Here is a 16,351-nt window from a genome sequence, read left to right on the forward strand (position 1 = left end):
GGACATTGTCCGACAGGGATAGCAAAACACAACATAACAACATGGTGAGACATAGCACGATGAGCATTGTATTACAAAACATAGCAAAACACAGCTTGGCAAACATAGAATTAGGATGAGAGTTGCCAGGTGAATACAGTATGATTGAAGCTTAAAGATGCAGAAACTATAGGGTCATTTAAAAAAAAAAAAAAAAAAGCCTTTATTTAAGCAATTTCTAAACTCTTTTCCAACATAGCTAGCATGTTTTGGAAGGAGAAACTGATGGTAAACGAGGATCCTGTGGATCTAAAGTGCACAGCCTTAAAAAGAAAGCGGCTGTGGAGTAGGGTCCACAAAGGGTGAGTGGGATCCCTGGGATCTCAATATCTCCATCCCGTTCCCGCAAGTCCTGTCTCTGTCCCTGTCCCATTCCTGCAAACTCTTGACTTAACCGCACAAACCTCGAACACATGATTTATTTATGCATTCAATTTTCTATACCGTTCTCCCAAGGGAGCTCAGTACTAGAGAATTACATGGGAACAAATTTTTCCCGTCCCTGCAGGAATTCAATTTCCCCTTCCTGTCCCCGTGAGTTTTGTTGTTGTCCCTGCCCCGATCCCGTAAGCCCTGCCTTAACCACACAAGCCTCAAACACTTATGATTTTAAAGTGTTTGAGGCTTGTGCAGCTGAGGACAGAGCTTGCAGGAATGGGGCAGGGACAGGAAAATAACTCTTCGGGATGGGACGGGGGAAAAAATGTATTCCCGTATCATTCTCTACTCAGAACAGTTAACATGAATTTCTTCAAGCATTTTTCCCTGTCTGTCCCAGTGGGCTCACAATCTATCTAATGTACATGGGGCAAAGGAGGGATTTAGGGCTCCTTTTATTAATCTGTGCTAGTGGTTTTAGCGCAAGTTGCAGTGCCTCTCACGCTAGACACTAACGCCTCCATTGAGCTGGTGTTAGTTCTTGTCACGTAGTGTGCGCTAAAAATGCTAGCGCACCTTAGTAAAAGGAGCCCTGAGTGACTTGCCCAGGGTCCTAAGGAGCTTTAACCACTGGTTACCCCTCACAGTATGAATTGAATTTAAACTATTATGTCTAGGAGACTATCTTTGGATTATGTATTCTTCATATTTACCTGGGCCACAGTAACCATGCAGCAGCAAATCAGAATTGAAGGAGCCTGGTGTATAGCCCCAGACGATTTATAATAATAGCTTTATTTATATCCGTCATACCTTTCAGTTCAAGACGGTTTACAACAGTGGTCTCAAACTCGCGGCCCGAGGGCCACATGCGGCCCACCAGGTACTATTTTGAGGCCCTCGGTTTGTTTATCATAATCACAAAAGTAAAATAAAACAGTTTCCTGACATATGTTCTTATATGTCTCTTTAGCTATAAATGACAATATTATTATTAAGACTTAGCCAAAAGGAAAGACTTATAAACTATAAAGAGTTTTACCTCATGCAAAATTGTCATTTCTTTAATAAGACATTAACTATTTTTTTCTGCGGCCCTCCACGTACCAACAAATCCAAAATGTGGCCCTGCAAAGGCTTTGAGTTTGAGACCACTGGTTTACAACAAGACAGAGAGACTGACTGCATGAATGCACCAAGTGTCATAATGGAGATCCTGCAAATCCTGGTTTTACCCAGACCCCGTGCAGATGAGAGTATTGCTTGCAGGAAAGGGGCAGAGCTCGCGGGGATGGGGGTGGGGGGAGAGAAACATTTGTCCCCGTGCCATTCTCTACCGCCACGGCCGCGTGCGCTTTCGATCCATGCGACCCTCTCCCGTAGGGTCACTCTCTGCTCCATGTGAAGGACACGTTGCAGTCCTCGTCTCTTAATTGTTATGCTGCACAAATGATAAATCCCAGAACAGTTACAGGGACAATAAAGAGCATTTTTTTTAAAAAAAAAACACCCCACACTGACCCGGAAATAGTTCTTACTGCTGAGCAAGATGGCGGCGTCCTGGGGTTGCTGAGGAAGGGCGAGAGCGCGAAAGGAGATCAGAAGAGCTCGGCTCCAAGCCGTAGACGATGGTATTTCTGAGTTTGTCCTGCTGGGTTCGAAATCGCGGCCCTGACCGATACTGGCGGGTTCAGGAGGTGCTTAAACATGCCCGGGTGAGTAGCGAAGTTTTAGGGGTTGGCAGGTTATACAGCAAAATCCTCTGGCTCTGAATCGGGCATCTTGTTTTAACTCACGTGACGGTGCATTTATCTTTATAGACCATTGAAGGCGTTCGTGTGCACCTGCTATTTAATGGCAAAAAGTTATCTGCAGCTGTATGACACCCGAAAGGAAGAGGAGTGTGTGGCGCAGTGGTTGATGCTACAGCCTCAGCACCCTGGAGTTGTGGGTTCAAACCCCGCGCTGCTCCTTGTGACCTTGGGCAAGTCACTCAGTCCTCCATAGCCCCAGGTACATTAGATCAATGGTTCCCAACCCTGTCCTGGAGGACCACCGGGCCAGTCAGGTTTTTGGGATAGCCCCGATGAATATGCATGAGAGATATGCATATAATGAAGGTGCCAGGTATGCAAATCTGCTCCATGCATATTCATTAGAGCTATCCCCAAAACCTGATTGGCTTAGTGGTCCTCCAAGACAGGGTTGGGAACCACTGCATTAGATAGATTGTGAGTCCACCGAGACAGATAGGGAAAATGCTTGAGTACCTGATTGTAAAACCACCTAGATAATCTTGATAGGCGGTATATAAAAACCTAATAAACTTGAAAGGCATGCGGAGCATAGGAAACATCTCTGTGCTTGAGCATCTCCACTATTGAGCAAACACCTTGACCATGTCTATTGGGTTTCAGCTAGGGCAGTGTGTCACAAACTGTGTGCCCCAACGAGACACCGGTAAGGAGGAGAGGCGCCTGCTGACTGCTTATAGGATGTGCCTCTCGCTGTGAGAGGCAAGTCCTGTAGGCAGTCAGCCAGCGCCAGAGACTCTCTTCCTTTCCCCTCCTCCAGGATTCTCCACCGAAATGACAGGTTCAGGTTCACGGCAAGATGGGCTGCTGCCTCCGTGCACTTCTGGGTGCCTTCCGGCCAGGGCACTGATTTTAGTGTGCCGCTGGCTGAAAATTTTACGGGACACTGAGCTTGGGTTACCAGATTTTCTCAAGAAAAAGAGGACATGTGGCGCTGCCCTGTTCCACCCCCACACAAACCTCATCTTTTCTCTTTAGCTGAGTCCAAGCCACATTTGGAGGGCCTCTGAGTATGTGCAATGCGACGTGATGACATCCCATGCATGCATATGATGTCATTGTGTTGCATCTGTGCATGCTCAAAGGCCCTCCAGATGTGGTCCCGAGCTTGGGGCCTACAAAACCTGAACAAACTGCCAGGTTTTGAAAATCCATCTGGGCACTCAGACAGTCCTCTAAAAGAGGACATGTCTGGGGTTTTCCCAGATGTCTGGTAACCCTATGTTTAGCACCCCAATCATTTGGAAAAACTGATACTTATGATGTAGAGTGCATAGAAGGAGCCAGCTTTTGAAAATGATTAGAGATGATTAACTCATAACACAACATATTCCCCTCTCATCCAGTAAAGAAAAAACATACATCTGGTAGTGAGTGGCCAGCCATGTCAAGAGCAGGGCAGGTAATATGGACAAATCAAAAGTTAGGGTGCTACCACTCTCTCCTCCCCCTCGTAGCTTGTTAGCACTTTCTGCCTCCATTCATAGCAGTTTTCTCCAATCAGTTCCTCTCTTCCCTCAGCCCATCTACACCATACACCTAACTTCTTCTCCCTCGCCCCCCTCCTCTTCTCTCCCTGTCCTTTTCCCCCTTCCATACTTCTCCTGCTCAGCTCCCTAAATCTTTTTAGTCTGTTTTGTTTCTCATTTTCCCCTGACCCAGCCTTTTATTTCCCTCCACTTTCCAGCAAACTCCAATACACTTTTCCCTAGCCAGTTGCTGTTCAATGCAGGTTTGGCACATCCACCCCTTTACCAATTCCCACTTCTCACTCTCCTCTACATGTAAGGCTTCCTTATGTTTGTAGATTTAACTCATCTTCAATTTGTGACTCCCTATTGACCACAGGCTTAGATCATTTCCCTGCTGTGCTCTCCCTGGCTCCAGGCATGTTTCTGTTTGCTGGGATTGGTTCCCTATCCCATTTTGCAGCACTTCCTCTGGCAAAGATTCCAAGCTAATGGCCACCTTCTGCCTGCAAAGTCCACATCAGATTCTTTGCCACATACTCACCTTGAGATCTGGAAGCCAAGCAAGGATCACAATTTGAAACGTCAAAGATTTACATGCTGAGTTGGAGAATGTGTTCTAGCAGCCCATGGCATAGCAGCATGCACTCATACTAAACCACCGTGTTCTAGGCTGCCTGGAGGATATTGTTCCAGTGGCCAAGGAACAAGCATCCAGCTCAAGGAGCCGAGTTGAGATCTGGGAGGTGGTTGAAGAGTTTTACTAAGAGTAAGGATTCAGCAATTAAGCAAGAAGAAAGCTAGGGAGCCAAACCAGGAAACACAGACTTTGTGAGACAGTTTGTCCCTTCTCCCCCATCCCCAATACTGCCAATGGTCTCTGTAGGGGTATATGTGACCTTGGATGCATTCTAGCACAAAGACAGGATTTTATGTAGCAAAATAAGCTTATAAAGAATATACCCCTACAGTCTCGTGCCACTCTTCCTACTGCAGCTGCTGTGCTATTTCTTTAGCCTTACAAAGCCTAGTGCCTGGGGGAATAATATTTTTCATTTTTGTGAGGAATGGGAACAGTGCTACATTCCATTCTTCTTTGGTTCAAACTCTGACCAAAGCTCTTCTCAATATCAGAGCTGCCAAGATAAAGTTTTGAAAGGGAGATTTTCAGTTCCTGGTATTCCATACTTCCACAACTTTCTCCCTTTTCCCCATCATTCTAATGAAATGCCTTATTTACCACCAGTGACTGCAGGGTTGGAAGAAAAGAGCAGCTACCCAAAACTTACTCAGCTCAATTAGTAATATATCTCCCACTCGGTGATTCTTGGGTTTGCTCAGTTGTGAGATGCAACTGATTGATTTGAACTAAGAGCACGAAAATCTAAAAATGTTCTTGCTGTTGCTTGTTCTTATTATTTTTTCTTAGTCTCACACTCCTACCACTTCTATCCCTCTCTTACATAGTAAATGAAGGCAGATAAAGACCCGAATGATCCATCCAGTTTGCCCAACCATACATGCTCTATAAATTAATCATTTAATTTTAAAGGTCCTTTTTCTTAGATTTTTCTGGGCCAGAAACTCAGAGCTATCGGTGCCTGTGCTATATATTCTTTCCCTGCTTCTCTATCAAGTCCTCATTCTTTTTGCAGTGCCCCCCCCCCCCCTGCCTCCTCCTCAGTATTTCTCACCCTCTCTATGGTAGACCAAAGGCTGGAAGCCTATCTGACCTACCCTCCTGCTCTACTCTGTTTCCTGCTATGATCCCCTTGCTCAGACATTCCTTAGTCAGCCAATAGGCTGCAGGGGGAGGTAGGACCAGTAGCTTAGGATACACCAACCGTCCATCCCTGTGGCCTATCAGCTGGCTAAGGAATGTCTGTCCAATGATGTCTCCTAAGCTACTCTGAAGTTTATTGACTGGCTAAGGAATATCTGACCAATAGGCTGCAAGGAGAAGTGTAGCTGCAGAGATACAGCCCCCCTCAGCTCTGATGTCTAGATGCTAAAAGACATATTGGGGATGCTCTAGCACCCACACAGCTGGCACCTATGGTGGAGTGTATTTTGTTTATGTGAATATGATCCCAAATTTTAAACATTTATTTATTTAAAACATTTCTATACTGTTTACAACTAAACGGTTTAAATAATTTACATACATAGTTTTAAAACAGAAACATGATAAAATAAACATACAAGCAAACGTTAAAAATCATGGCTACAAAATAATACCATAATTTTGCATAATAATGATCATGAATAGTTCATCAGCTCTACCAGAAAAGAAAATTACATTTTTTGCTAGCGATCATCTGCAACTAAAGCAGTTCCCAAATGTTAAAGAAAGGACCACAGAGACACTGTTTTGAGACCATTAGGCTCATAACCCCATTAGCAAAATACATCTCGACACCCCATCCTATCAACGAATTGAATAAACCATCACTCAGATTCAATTATTTTCTCTCTCTTACTCTCTTAAGCATTTTCGTGGAAGGAAAAATCGCTGCTTCAGCTTGGCCATCAGAAGTGTTCACAGAGCTTTTGTATATGCCACAAAAGCAAGGAAAGCTAAGGCGCGGCATATGAGAAAGGTAAACTAGCTATTAAAATGGAAGTTTAATTGCTATTCAAGGAGAGGGATAGTTGGGGTTTTTTGTTTTTTTAGAAATGCTCATGTTAACATGTGATGGTATGGGTAATTATCTAGGGGCCTTTGCAGAAAGCCACTGTGAACAGAAGCACTGCACTTCATCTGCACTGCACTTCATGGGAACTAGCACATTGCTAGTTACATAGTGCAGAAACAGATTTACCACGGTAGTTAGTTCAGGCAGTACACCTGAGTGCACAGTTTCTTAAAATGCATGGTAATAAGGCCATTAAGTATTCCTCTGCAATGCACAGAAACAAATGATTTTTTTTTAACATGCGCACAATGGGAGAAATCCACCACCAGGTCCATAACAGCATAGGAGGGTTAAGTTGAATGCGTTCAGTAGGCTTTCCTTGATTAGCATGCAAGTTCTGCTGCTTTGAATTTGTATCTCAGATTATTGCATCACTGCAGAATATTTTCTCACTGACCTTGTAAAAGAAGACGTGCTTCCAGCATTGGCACGTGGCTTGCTGCATTGAACCCTTGTTATGGCCATCAGATTTAACCATAGCCTCCAAATATAATATATATACCGTAATTCCTAATATGTATATATAAATCTAATCTAATCCTTAGGTTAAATACTGATGGATACAAGTATCAGGGACGGTCACCTTTTAATATGTATATATCTCATTTCAAAAATAAAACATCATTCCTTATGACTTTCTGTACCCTGGGTGATATCTCCAAATGGGTTTGTTTTATGCATTCCATGATAGGAATAAACCTCCTGTGCCTTCACTGCAAGGCCTGGGGGCCAGTTACAGCTCTTGGAGACATTTGGGGGTGGCCCCCATCATTATTCTGTGTTTTTAAAGAAATCACTCGACACAGTTAAAGAAAGGTGAATATGAGAGAAATAAAAAGTTTAATACATTTTTCGTATGATAAAAGTTCCTTTCTAGTGCAATATGCACATCGTTCCTGAACACTTGGGTAGTCAGTCCCTTCTGTCAAGATTTTGTGTAGAGAGCCTCATATAGCATTCTTTTGCTCCGCCTCCCATCACTCCGGGCTCCTCCCAAAGGAAGTGGTCAGTCACCCGGTTGGAGCCAAGACCCATCCACCTTGCGCTGTAGACATTCAAAAACGCTCTACAGAAAAAGGTGGTACAAGTTTTCTTAGACAAATGCAACGGCGGTAGCCTATGTCAGTTGGCAGGAGGGCACCAAGAGTGCGCCTTTAAGCCTAGAAGCTCAAATCTTGTTTCAGTGAGTGGAGATTCACCTAATGGCTCTCTTGGCAGCACATATAGCAGGAGTGGATAATGTACAAGTGGATTTTCTCATATGAAAGATCCTGGAGAAAGGGCACCTGACTTTCGATTTGATAGCATTGGCAGCCAACAAGAAGGAAACTTAGTTCTTCAATCGAAGATGCGAACCAGGAAGTGATGGTGTGGACGCCTGGTTCATGATAGGCAGAGTTCTGCGAAGAATAATGTCACACCCAGGACTGGTAGTTCTGGTTGCACCAGACTGGTAGTTCTGGTCTCACCGGACTGGGTGAGGTGTCCATGGTATGCAGATCTCATCTGTCTACAGCAGGACCAGAATCTCAGACTACCGCGCCGTCTGGGGTTACTCACGCAGAACCCAATCGTCCTGGAGGATCCAGAGCATTTTGTTCTTATGGCATTAGTCCTTGAGCGTGCAGCCTTAGCATACAAAGGCTATTCAGACTTGGTGATTGCCACCATCCTAAAATCCAAAAAGCAGGCAACATTAGTCGCCTATGCAAAAGTCTAGAAGTGTTTCCAGGCCTAGTGTGCACAGAAGAGTGAGGACCCGGTCACAGCTCCGATCTCCTAGCATGCCTGTAGAAGGAACTTGAAAAAGGCCTGGCAGTTGGCTCCCTCAAAGTTAAGATATTGGGTCTTTCATGCTTCAGACCTCAGGTTAAACAGAGGACGTTGGCCTCACACCCAGATGTGGCCGGGTTTCTAAAGGGGGCTTTACGTATGTGTCCACCAGTTTGACTCACTTTTCCAGTGTAGAGTCTTAATCTTGTCCATCGGACACTTACTAGAGCTCTGTATGAGCCTCTGGAGCAGGCATCAATGTTGGACCTCGCAATTAAAATGGCATTTTTAATGGCAATCACTTCAGCTCAATGGGTGTTGGAACTGCATTCATTCTCAAGCAGAGAACTCTTTCTCAGCATTTGGGGTCTGACCTATGAATGAGGCTTGACCTGCTTTTTTAGCCTGATTCAATCATCATTATGGCATAAAAAAGGTCTCTGAGGTCTTTTCCCCTCTTGCTATAATATATTGGTTTGAGTCATTACCAGTCCCTTGGTTCTCACTTGTTGTGATTACACTGGTTGTTGCATTTTGATGAATTACAGGACAGCCCAGAATGATGGGAGGTGGAGCAAAGGAATGCTAATGAGGCTGTCTACACAAGATCTCAAGAGAAGGGATTGATTACCCAAGTGCTCAGGAATGATGTGCCTATTTGCTAGAAAGAAGATTATTGAGGTAAGTACCTAATCTTCTCTTACCTTGAGATGTTTTTATTCCTTTAGCTTTGGATTAGCAGAATTGCAGGAGCTTGTCAAGAACATGGTTTGAAATATCCCAATCTCATCCATAATTTAGTTAAGGTACGTATGTGACTTTAAAGTTATTACTGCATGGTAGTAATTACATATAGATGAGGCAGATCCCACAACATAATAGAAGCACATTTAGAAACCTTTAAAGAAAACATCAAATCCAATCAACCAAAAGCAGATCAAAATTATATAGTTGAATTCTATACATAAACTACGTTCATTCTTTCTTCTTAATACTGTATCGAGTTCACAATCTTCTTCAGAGGTTTCATAGTGCTCTGCTATACAGGTTGTTAACTTAGAACAGTGTCCCACAAAATTTCTCGAGCTGCGGCACACTAAACGTAGTGGCCGCGGCTCGAGGCATCCAGAAGTGAGCGGATGGTGCCATGATGATATCATGTATATGCATGACATCACGGCGATGTCCGCGCATGTGTGAAGGCCCACCACATGGGCCCTGAGACACCAGTGGGGGGTGCCAGCAGAGAAGAGGGCCAAAGAAGAGGCGCTGGCACTAGCTAATTGCCTATAGGACATGCCTCTCATCGTAGAGGCATGTTCTGTAGGAAATCAGCTGGCGCCTCTCGTCCTCACCAGTGTGCCGCTGCACACTTGAAATCTCAGGTGGCACACAGTTTGCAATACACTGACTTAGAACAACCAACATATCTAAATGGAAGCCTTAAAACATCTAGAGAGACCCACTTTTTTGAACTGCCATTTTTCAAAAGAAGGACCATTCAGCTGTGTAGAAGCTCACTTTGTCTAAATGGCAAGGAGCATGAGGAGAGGATGTGGTCTGGACAGCACAATACTGCAGATGTGTATTCCCTATTTATGCCTGCTTCAAAACACATCTGTTACCAGTCCCCCTGAGACCATCTTCTGCTCTCCCTCTCTTACATCTGCACTGCACTTCAATGTCAGTTTTTCAAACCCCACTCCTCCACCAGCAGGGAACCCTGCCACGCATGGATATGAACCGAACAACATATGACAGCTTCTCCATCATCTCTGGGGCCCAAGACCACCAAATAAGTCCTTGATCTCCCTTCTCCCACTTCCCAATCTAGACCTCAGACTTACTGGGGGGGGGGGGCAGGAGCAATACTTACTCTCTCCCTCATGACCTGTGAATTAAAATGGTCGCCCATACCTCTAGCAGTAATATTGTAGTATTGCCACTAGAGATCTCTTCGGCCATTTGATTTATAGGAGGGCATGAAGCAGAGGCAGAAGCAAATGGGCATTGTTCCTGCTCTGCTAGACACCAGGGACCCCTGGTAAGTCTGGGGTGGGGGAAGGGGCTTGTGGACCTATACCAGTTTTGGGGGCCTCAGGCCCCCAGGTAGGGGGGGTGATGGGACAAACTGCCATATGTAAAGGCTGGTGTCCACATATGGCAACTTTTTTCTGAAGGAAGGGGGCAGTTCTGGGAGGTCTAGTTGATGGAGGGGAGGGGCCTGGATCATGTTGGGTAGGGCTCTATGTTACCTGGGTGATGGTTAGGTGCTTCTGCATAAAATCAGCACATTCGTAGATGTGGCAGTGCTGAACCTGGCAAGAATATGACAGGGTGATTAGTGTTTTATTTTCACCATCTGACTCTCTAAATTGAGAATCCATGTAGGTAGGTTTGTCTTTTAGAAGAGGATCTCTGTCAGTAAATCCTTCTCTAAAAATATTTATCTAAGGTTGACATCCCGACTTGGATGTTTCTAGGCAAGCTTGTACATCCTTTCTAAAATACCACTTGCAATATTCTAAAGATTTTAAATGCTGGGAACATTTAACATGATATATCATCTACCACTGTTCTCTGCTTTTCTTAGACCCAGGTAGCTTTGAACAGAAAAGTGGTCTCTGACTTTGCCATTTATGAACCAAAAACCTTCAAATCATTGGCTGCTCTGGCCAAGCGAAGAAGGGAGGAAGGTTTTCTGGCTGCATTGGGAGATGGCAAAGAGCCAGAAGGAATATTTTCCCGTGTGGTCCAGCATCATTAGATGAGCAGACTTGGTTCCTTCCTGCCTGTGGATGTGGAAACCTGGATTGTTTCACAGACTACAAATAGGAGTTTGCCACTGACAAGTTTCTGTATATTTTATACTGTCTATGCTGAAAAGTCTTCACTGTCTGTGTGTTTGGTTTCTATCAGGTCTTGAAACAAGATTGGTCTTAGAATTTAGTGCTAAGAATGTTTCTGGTACTCTTTTGTTATTATTTTCAAAAACTGTTAAAAGAAAACATAAATATAAGATCAAGATTTGACTTATATTAAAAAATAAAATAAAAACATGAGCTTTATAATTTGTATTACAAAGGTCTCTAGATAATTTTAGAGAGATTCACCATAAGCAGAATTAACTGTATTAATACAAAAACTCATAGTAAGATAAAAACAGCCAAGGCTGATGACAAAACTTTTACTTTGTTCAGAAGCAAGTCTTAGCATCCACAATTTTTTTTATTTATTCTTTATTTATACAATTTCCAATTAACAATCAAGCTAGAACCTTTATACAGATGTGCACTAAATGTTTTCTAATATTACTGAGTGATCCAAAACATCCATATCCTCAAATTGCTCAAACAAAGCCACTCCAGCTCCTTTTTTACCAGAAGTGAAATAAGAAATCTTCATTATAGGAGGTAAAGACTCAGAGCGGGATTTTCAGTATTAATCTTATGTTTTTAAAACATTTCTTTGGGATGTATTGTAGATGATTTGGGAAAATTAGTCAAATGCAAATTAGAAGTTTTGGACAGCATTCTCTAAATTTTCCAGTTTTCTACCAAGAGAAGTAACATTTTTAATCAGATCTGAGTCCAGTTTAACCATGCTTTGCAACTTCCTGCTCTTCAATCTCATATTGTGCATGAATTGCTACGCCTTTAATTCAGACATGAGTCTGAACCTTCAAATTTAAAGCTTGCATCTGAGGAAGCAACAGAGCACCCTAAGCAGGAATAGGTTCCCATTAAGAATCCCAAAGTGAATTCCATTGGATGCTTCAGAAAAAAAGTTGTACACTGGCTGCAATACGCTTCACTCACCATTCCATCAATGGATGCTGCTCCTTCCCATGCTCATCAATCTAAAGCTCTATATGCAAAGGCAAACCCCTCTTCCCATATTACAGCTGGCCCTGCAGGAAAATCTTATGTTGTGGTTAAGACTTCATCGTAGCCTGCTGTTCAGGCAGGGGCAGAGGCAGTTTGCAGCTCAGAATTGAGAGATATTGCAAGGTGAAAGTTGAATTTAGACCACCTGGTCCTACTTCCTCCAACATTGGCTGACCATCTGAGCTTTTTTTGAGAGGACACAGTGCACAATTGTATCCATAGTACCCAATGGCAAATAGACTACAGTCCAGTCTAGATTTATGTTTTCCCCATAGTCAATAATGCAATTAGCAGGGGTCAGGGAATTAAGTTGCCACCTTCTTGGATCCCCATCTAGCTTATAAGATTCTAAGAAATACATCTCTAAACACCATTATATGCAGATGGCATATAGCAGAATATTGTAAGGAAAAAAGAAATAGCCAGATTATTCCTGATTGCACAAAAATGAAAACCTTTTTGATTTCTAGACTGAAACAGGAGACGCATCCAGTTGGAAACACCTGTACAGGTAAAGTTGGAGTTGTTTTCTCTTTCAGAGGAATGCAAGATCTTAAAACAAGTTCTTGGTGAGGTTAAAATGCTAATTCAGGGGTAAAATAGTAATCCAGTTTTTCAACCAATTGTCTGAAATTAAGCAATATAACAAAAATAAATCAATGAAGAATTAAAGGGCCATCATTTCTTGAGCTCACAGAAACAGCATTTGTGTTTTGACTGTTACGTGTTCTGTCTGCTTTGTAAGTGCTGGGCCCCTAAGAGCACCAATGATGATGGCAGAAAAGCTGACTTCTCATGATTATTTCATACGTGCAATAGCTCCGCGTCACTTTTATCTCTTGAGTCCTAAAAGAGATGAGATGTAGAAATTAATCTAATCCCTATAAATGCAGAGCAAATATTTGTGAAAATATTTCAAAAGTGCAACCAGTAGAACATCAAATGTGTAGGGGCAAGATTAATAGTGAGGAATTTCAAGTAGCATGTGATAAGGTGTTTAACATAATTCGCTACTTGGGATGATATGTTAGGAATCTGGAATAGGGTAATGAGTAATCTCATAAGTGATCTGGATTTAATTTACATCTTTTTTCAGTAATAATTTAGGGTACTGTTTCTCAAATTGGTCCTGGAGTACTTATGCACCCCCCTCTTGCTAGTCAGGTTTTCAGGATATCCACAATGAATATGCATGAGATTGATTTGCATTCACTGCCTCCATTGTATGCAGATCTCTTTCATGCATATTCATTGTGGATAACTTGAAAATCTGATGGGCAAGGGGGTACTCCAGGACAAGCTTGGGAAATACTGGCTTAGAGTACATTACATTCAGGTAGAGTAGGCATTTCAAGCACCCAAATGGCCTCAAAAGGCATCAATGATGCAATCTACATATAAATACCCTTTCAAAGCTAAAGCTAAGAAACAAGAGCTGGAGCAGCAATAACTGAAAGAAAACTAATGAAGCTAAAGTCCTTGGAATATAGGCAGTTAGTTAATAATGTAAGAAATAACATGTCTGTGAATAGAATATCATGGGACAGTAATACAGTAAAATAAATATATTAGTAATGCAGTATATGATAGATGGCTTTCAGGCTCATAATAAAAAAACACATGTCCAAAAAGTATCCTAAATTGGCACCTGGATGTCCTGATTGCCAGGATGTCTAAGTGTGAATAATTGAAACCGCCTTTCTGGATATCTACTGTAGTGTCCCAGCCTCTGTGCAGCCAGAGCATGAGATGGATGGGGTGAAGGTATGCTATGGGCAAGCTTTGGGTGTGCCTAAGGGCGGGTTAGACATGGACATCTTGCAGTGATAAAATCAAACATTATGCAAGATATTCTGAATGAAACTTACATGTTTGGAACTAGACCTATTTTAGAAGCGTCTAAGTGCCACAAAGGTGCCCAAACTGACCAGATGACCATCGTGTGCATCAAGGTAAGACACTCCCCCAGTGCTCACTGACCACCCCTTCTACCCCCTCATCTGGACTGGTCTAACAGGATGATAGGGAAGTTTTACATTCAATAAAAAGAGCAGTTGGCTTGGGAAAGAACTGCAGAATTGCAGCTCCAACTGCTACTGGGTTATTTATGTATACGATTTGCAGCTCTGCTGTGTAGATTCCTTTTCAAAACGACAACAAATCTTAGTACAGATACAAGATTCTTTATCTGAAATCCTTAGGACCAGGCATATTTTGGTTTTCGGAGCTTTCAAGTTTTTGGAATGGATCTTGTACCTGTGCTGTATATACTCCCTCTTCCCCGTACCCTTTAGAGCAGGGGTGTCCAATGTTGGTCCTCGAGGGCCGCAATCCAGTCGGGTTTTCAGGATTTCCCCAATGAATATGCATGAGATCTATTAGCATACAATGAAAGCAGTGCATGCAAATAGACCTCATGTATATTCATTGGGGAAATCCTGAAAATCCGACTGGACTGCGGCCCTCGAGGACCGACATTGGACACCCCTGCTTTAGAGTGATGACCCACCCCCCTCCTGGACCCATTGGCAGGACCCCCAAGCCTTCTGTGCTTCCATGGTCTAGTGAGACATTAGGGCAGGAGTGATACTTCTGGCCAGCTTTTTTGCTTCCCAGTGTACCAAATGTCTTCTACCTGAAGCCCCCAAGGATCCCACAGATCTAAAGCGCATGGCCTTAAAAAGAAAGCGGCCGTGGGGTCTGTGGAGATCCTCATTTGAATTTCCACAATCTGAGCAGATTTTTAAGGGGGTTTGGTTAAGTACGTGAAGTTCCTGTGCCAGAGTCCGTGTTTTACCCAGTCCTAATAAAATGAGCAATTTCCAGGTGCTATTGTTTGGTCTCTGGATGGGTTACATTTATTGCCAAGCCACAATATACCACACCAGTGGTCTCAAACTCAAACCCTTTGCAGGGCCACATTTTGGATTTGGAGCGCCTCAGAAAAAAATAGTTAATGTCTTATTAAAGAAATGATAATTTTGCATGAGGTAAAACTCTTTATAATTTATAAATCTTGGCTACAGAGACATATGATCAAGAAACTATTTTATTTTACTTTTGTGATTATGATAAACATACCGAGGGCCTCAAAATAGTACCGGGTGGGGGAGGGGGGCGCGAGTTTGAGACCACTGTCCTACACGTTCTTTGAATAGATGACGAACAACTCGCACAATTTATACAACATGGACTCCGGTTAAGTAGTCAATCACACACCCGCAAGATGTTTTCTATTTCTCTTTAAGACGAACATGCTTTCAAAGTTTCAGACACGGTTTAAGATGAGATCCCTGTGTGCCCAGCACAATAAAGCTAAAGTTTCAACCTCGCCCAAGGCCGAAACCACCACCCAGGCCTTTACTTCCCGACTTTATTTTAACACGTCCACGTCGACGTGCTCTTACGCAACACCCTGACGTCACTCCGGAACTCCCCCCCCCCTTTCGGGAAAACGTGATGCACATTGATTTGAGCCAATCCCTACGCTGGGAGAGAACAAAGATGACGGTGTCTCTTCCAATCCGGATGTGCCAATGAGGCGGGACCGGCTGGAGCGGTAACCGTCGTCTACGCCTAGAGTGAGGAAGGAGGACTAGAGCGGAAGATGGCGGCCGTAACGACGGCCACTGGGCCTAGTGCGGGACCCGGGTCCCAAGGGATCCTTATCGGGGATAAGATGTACTCGGGTGTTCTCATCACGTTAGAGAACTGCCTGTTGTCGGAGGAATGCTGTACTCTCACGCCGTCGCAGATGGACGGGCTGGACGTGACCACGGAGCGGGGCCTTCGCTGCGCCGGCTGCGAGCTCATCCAAGCTGCGGGTATTCTTCTTCGGCTGCCTCAGGTGATATGTGAAGGCCGTTAGGGCTTGTTTCGCAGTGGAGTTTTTATTTATTTTATTTTTAATTTACTTTTGGTATCGGAAACAATGTGTTTTCGCTTTCCGTATTCTTCAGACTCGATGGCTGCTCTGGGTTGGGCCTACTGGGCGTTGCGCGTTTCATGTTATTTCCTTGTGTTTCTGGCTCATAGCTGATGCCCATCGAGCTGTGTGCAAAGATGGTGGTCCCGGATCGTAAGAACGCCTATCCCCGATTCTAGTTCACTGGGGCGTTTGCTGGCTGGGGTGGGGTAGGGTAGAATTTGCTGAAGTGATTGCTTTTGATTATTTAGGCGTATAATTCCTGGGGAATTTGTTTGGTATCTGTTACAGTTGAGGTCACTTTTTCGCTTCATTAAATAACTACATTTTTACTTCATCATTATATGGGCAATCGTCACCAATAAACATT

The 16,351-nt window shown here is 43.5% G+C and overlaps 2 protein-coding genes across 2 annotated transcripts in view; both read left to right on the plus strand.

Moving 5' to 3' along the window:
- The first annotated feature begins 1,750 nt into the window (after positions 1-1,750).
- Positions 1,751-11,246, plus strand: MRPL20 (mitochondrial ribosomal protein L20). The gene is made up of 4 exons (XM_033922847.1): positions 1,751-2,132; positions 6,190-6,300; positions 8,898-8,975; positions 10,763-11,246. The coding sequence occupies exons 1-4, from the start codon at positions 2,046-2,048 to the stop codon at positions 10,934-10,936; spliced, it is 450 nt and encodes a 149-aa protein (XP_033778738.1). The 5' UTR covers positions 1,751-2,045; the 3' UTR covers positions 10,937-11,246.
- Positions 11,247-15,563: 4,317 nt separating this feature from the next.
- CCNL2 (cyclin L2) overlaps positions 15,564-16,351 on the plus strand; it is a 40,803-nt gene continuing 40,015 nt past the window's right edge. The window contains exon 1 of the mRNA XM_033921638.1: positions 15,564-15,903. Coding sequence (XP_033777529.1) covers positions 15,664-15,903 — 240 coding nt within the window. The 5' untranslated portion in view covers positions 15,564-15,663. The remainder of the gene's footprint in view (positions 15,904-16,351) is intronic.

The sequence above is a fragment of the Geotrypetes seraphini genome, chromosome 15 (assembly GCF_902459505.1).
Source record: "Geotrypetes seraphini chromosome 15, aGeoSer1.1, whole genome shotgun sequence".
Taxonomy (NCBI): domain Eukaryota; kingdom Metazoa; phylum Chordata; class Amphibia; order Gymnophiona; family Dermophiidae; genus Geotrypetes; species Geotrypetes seraphini.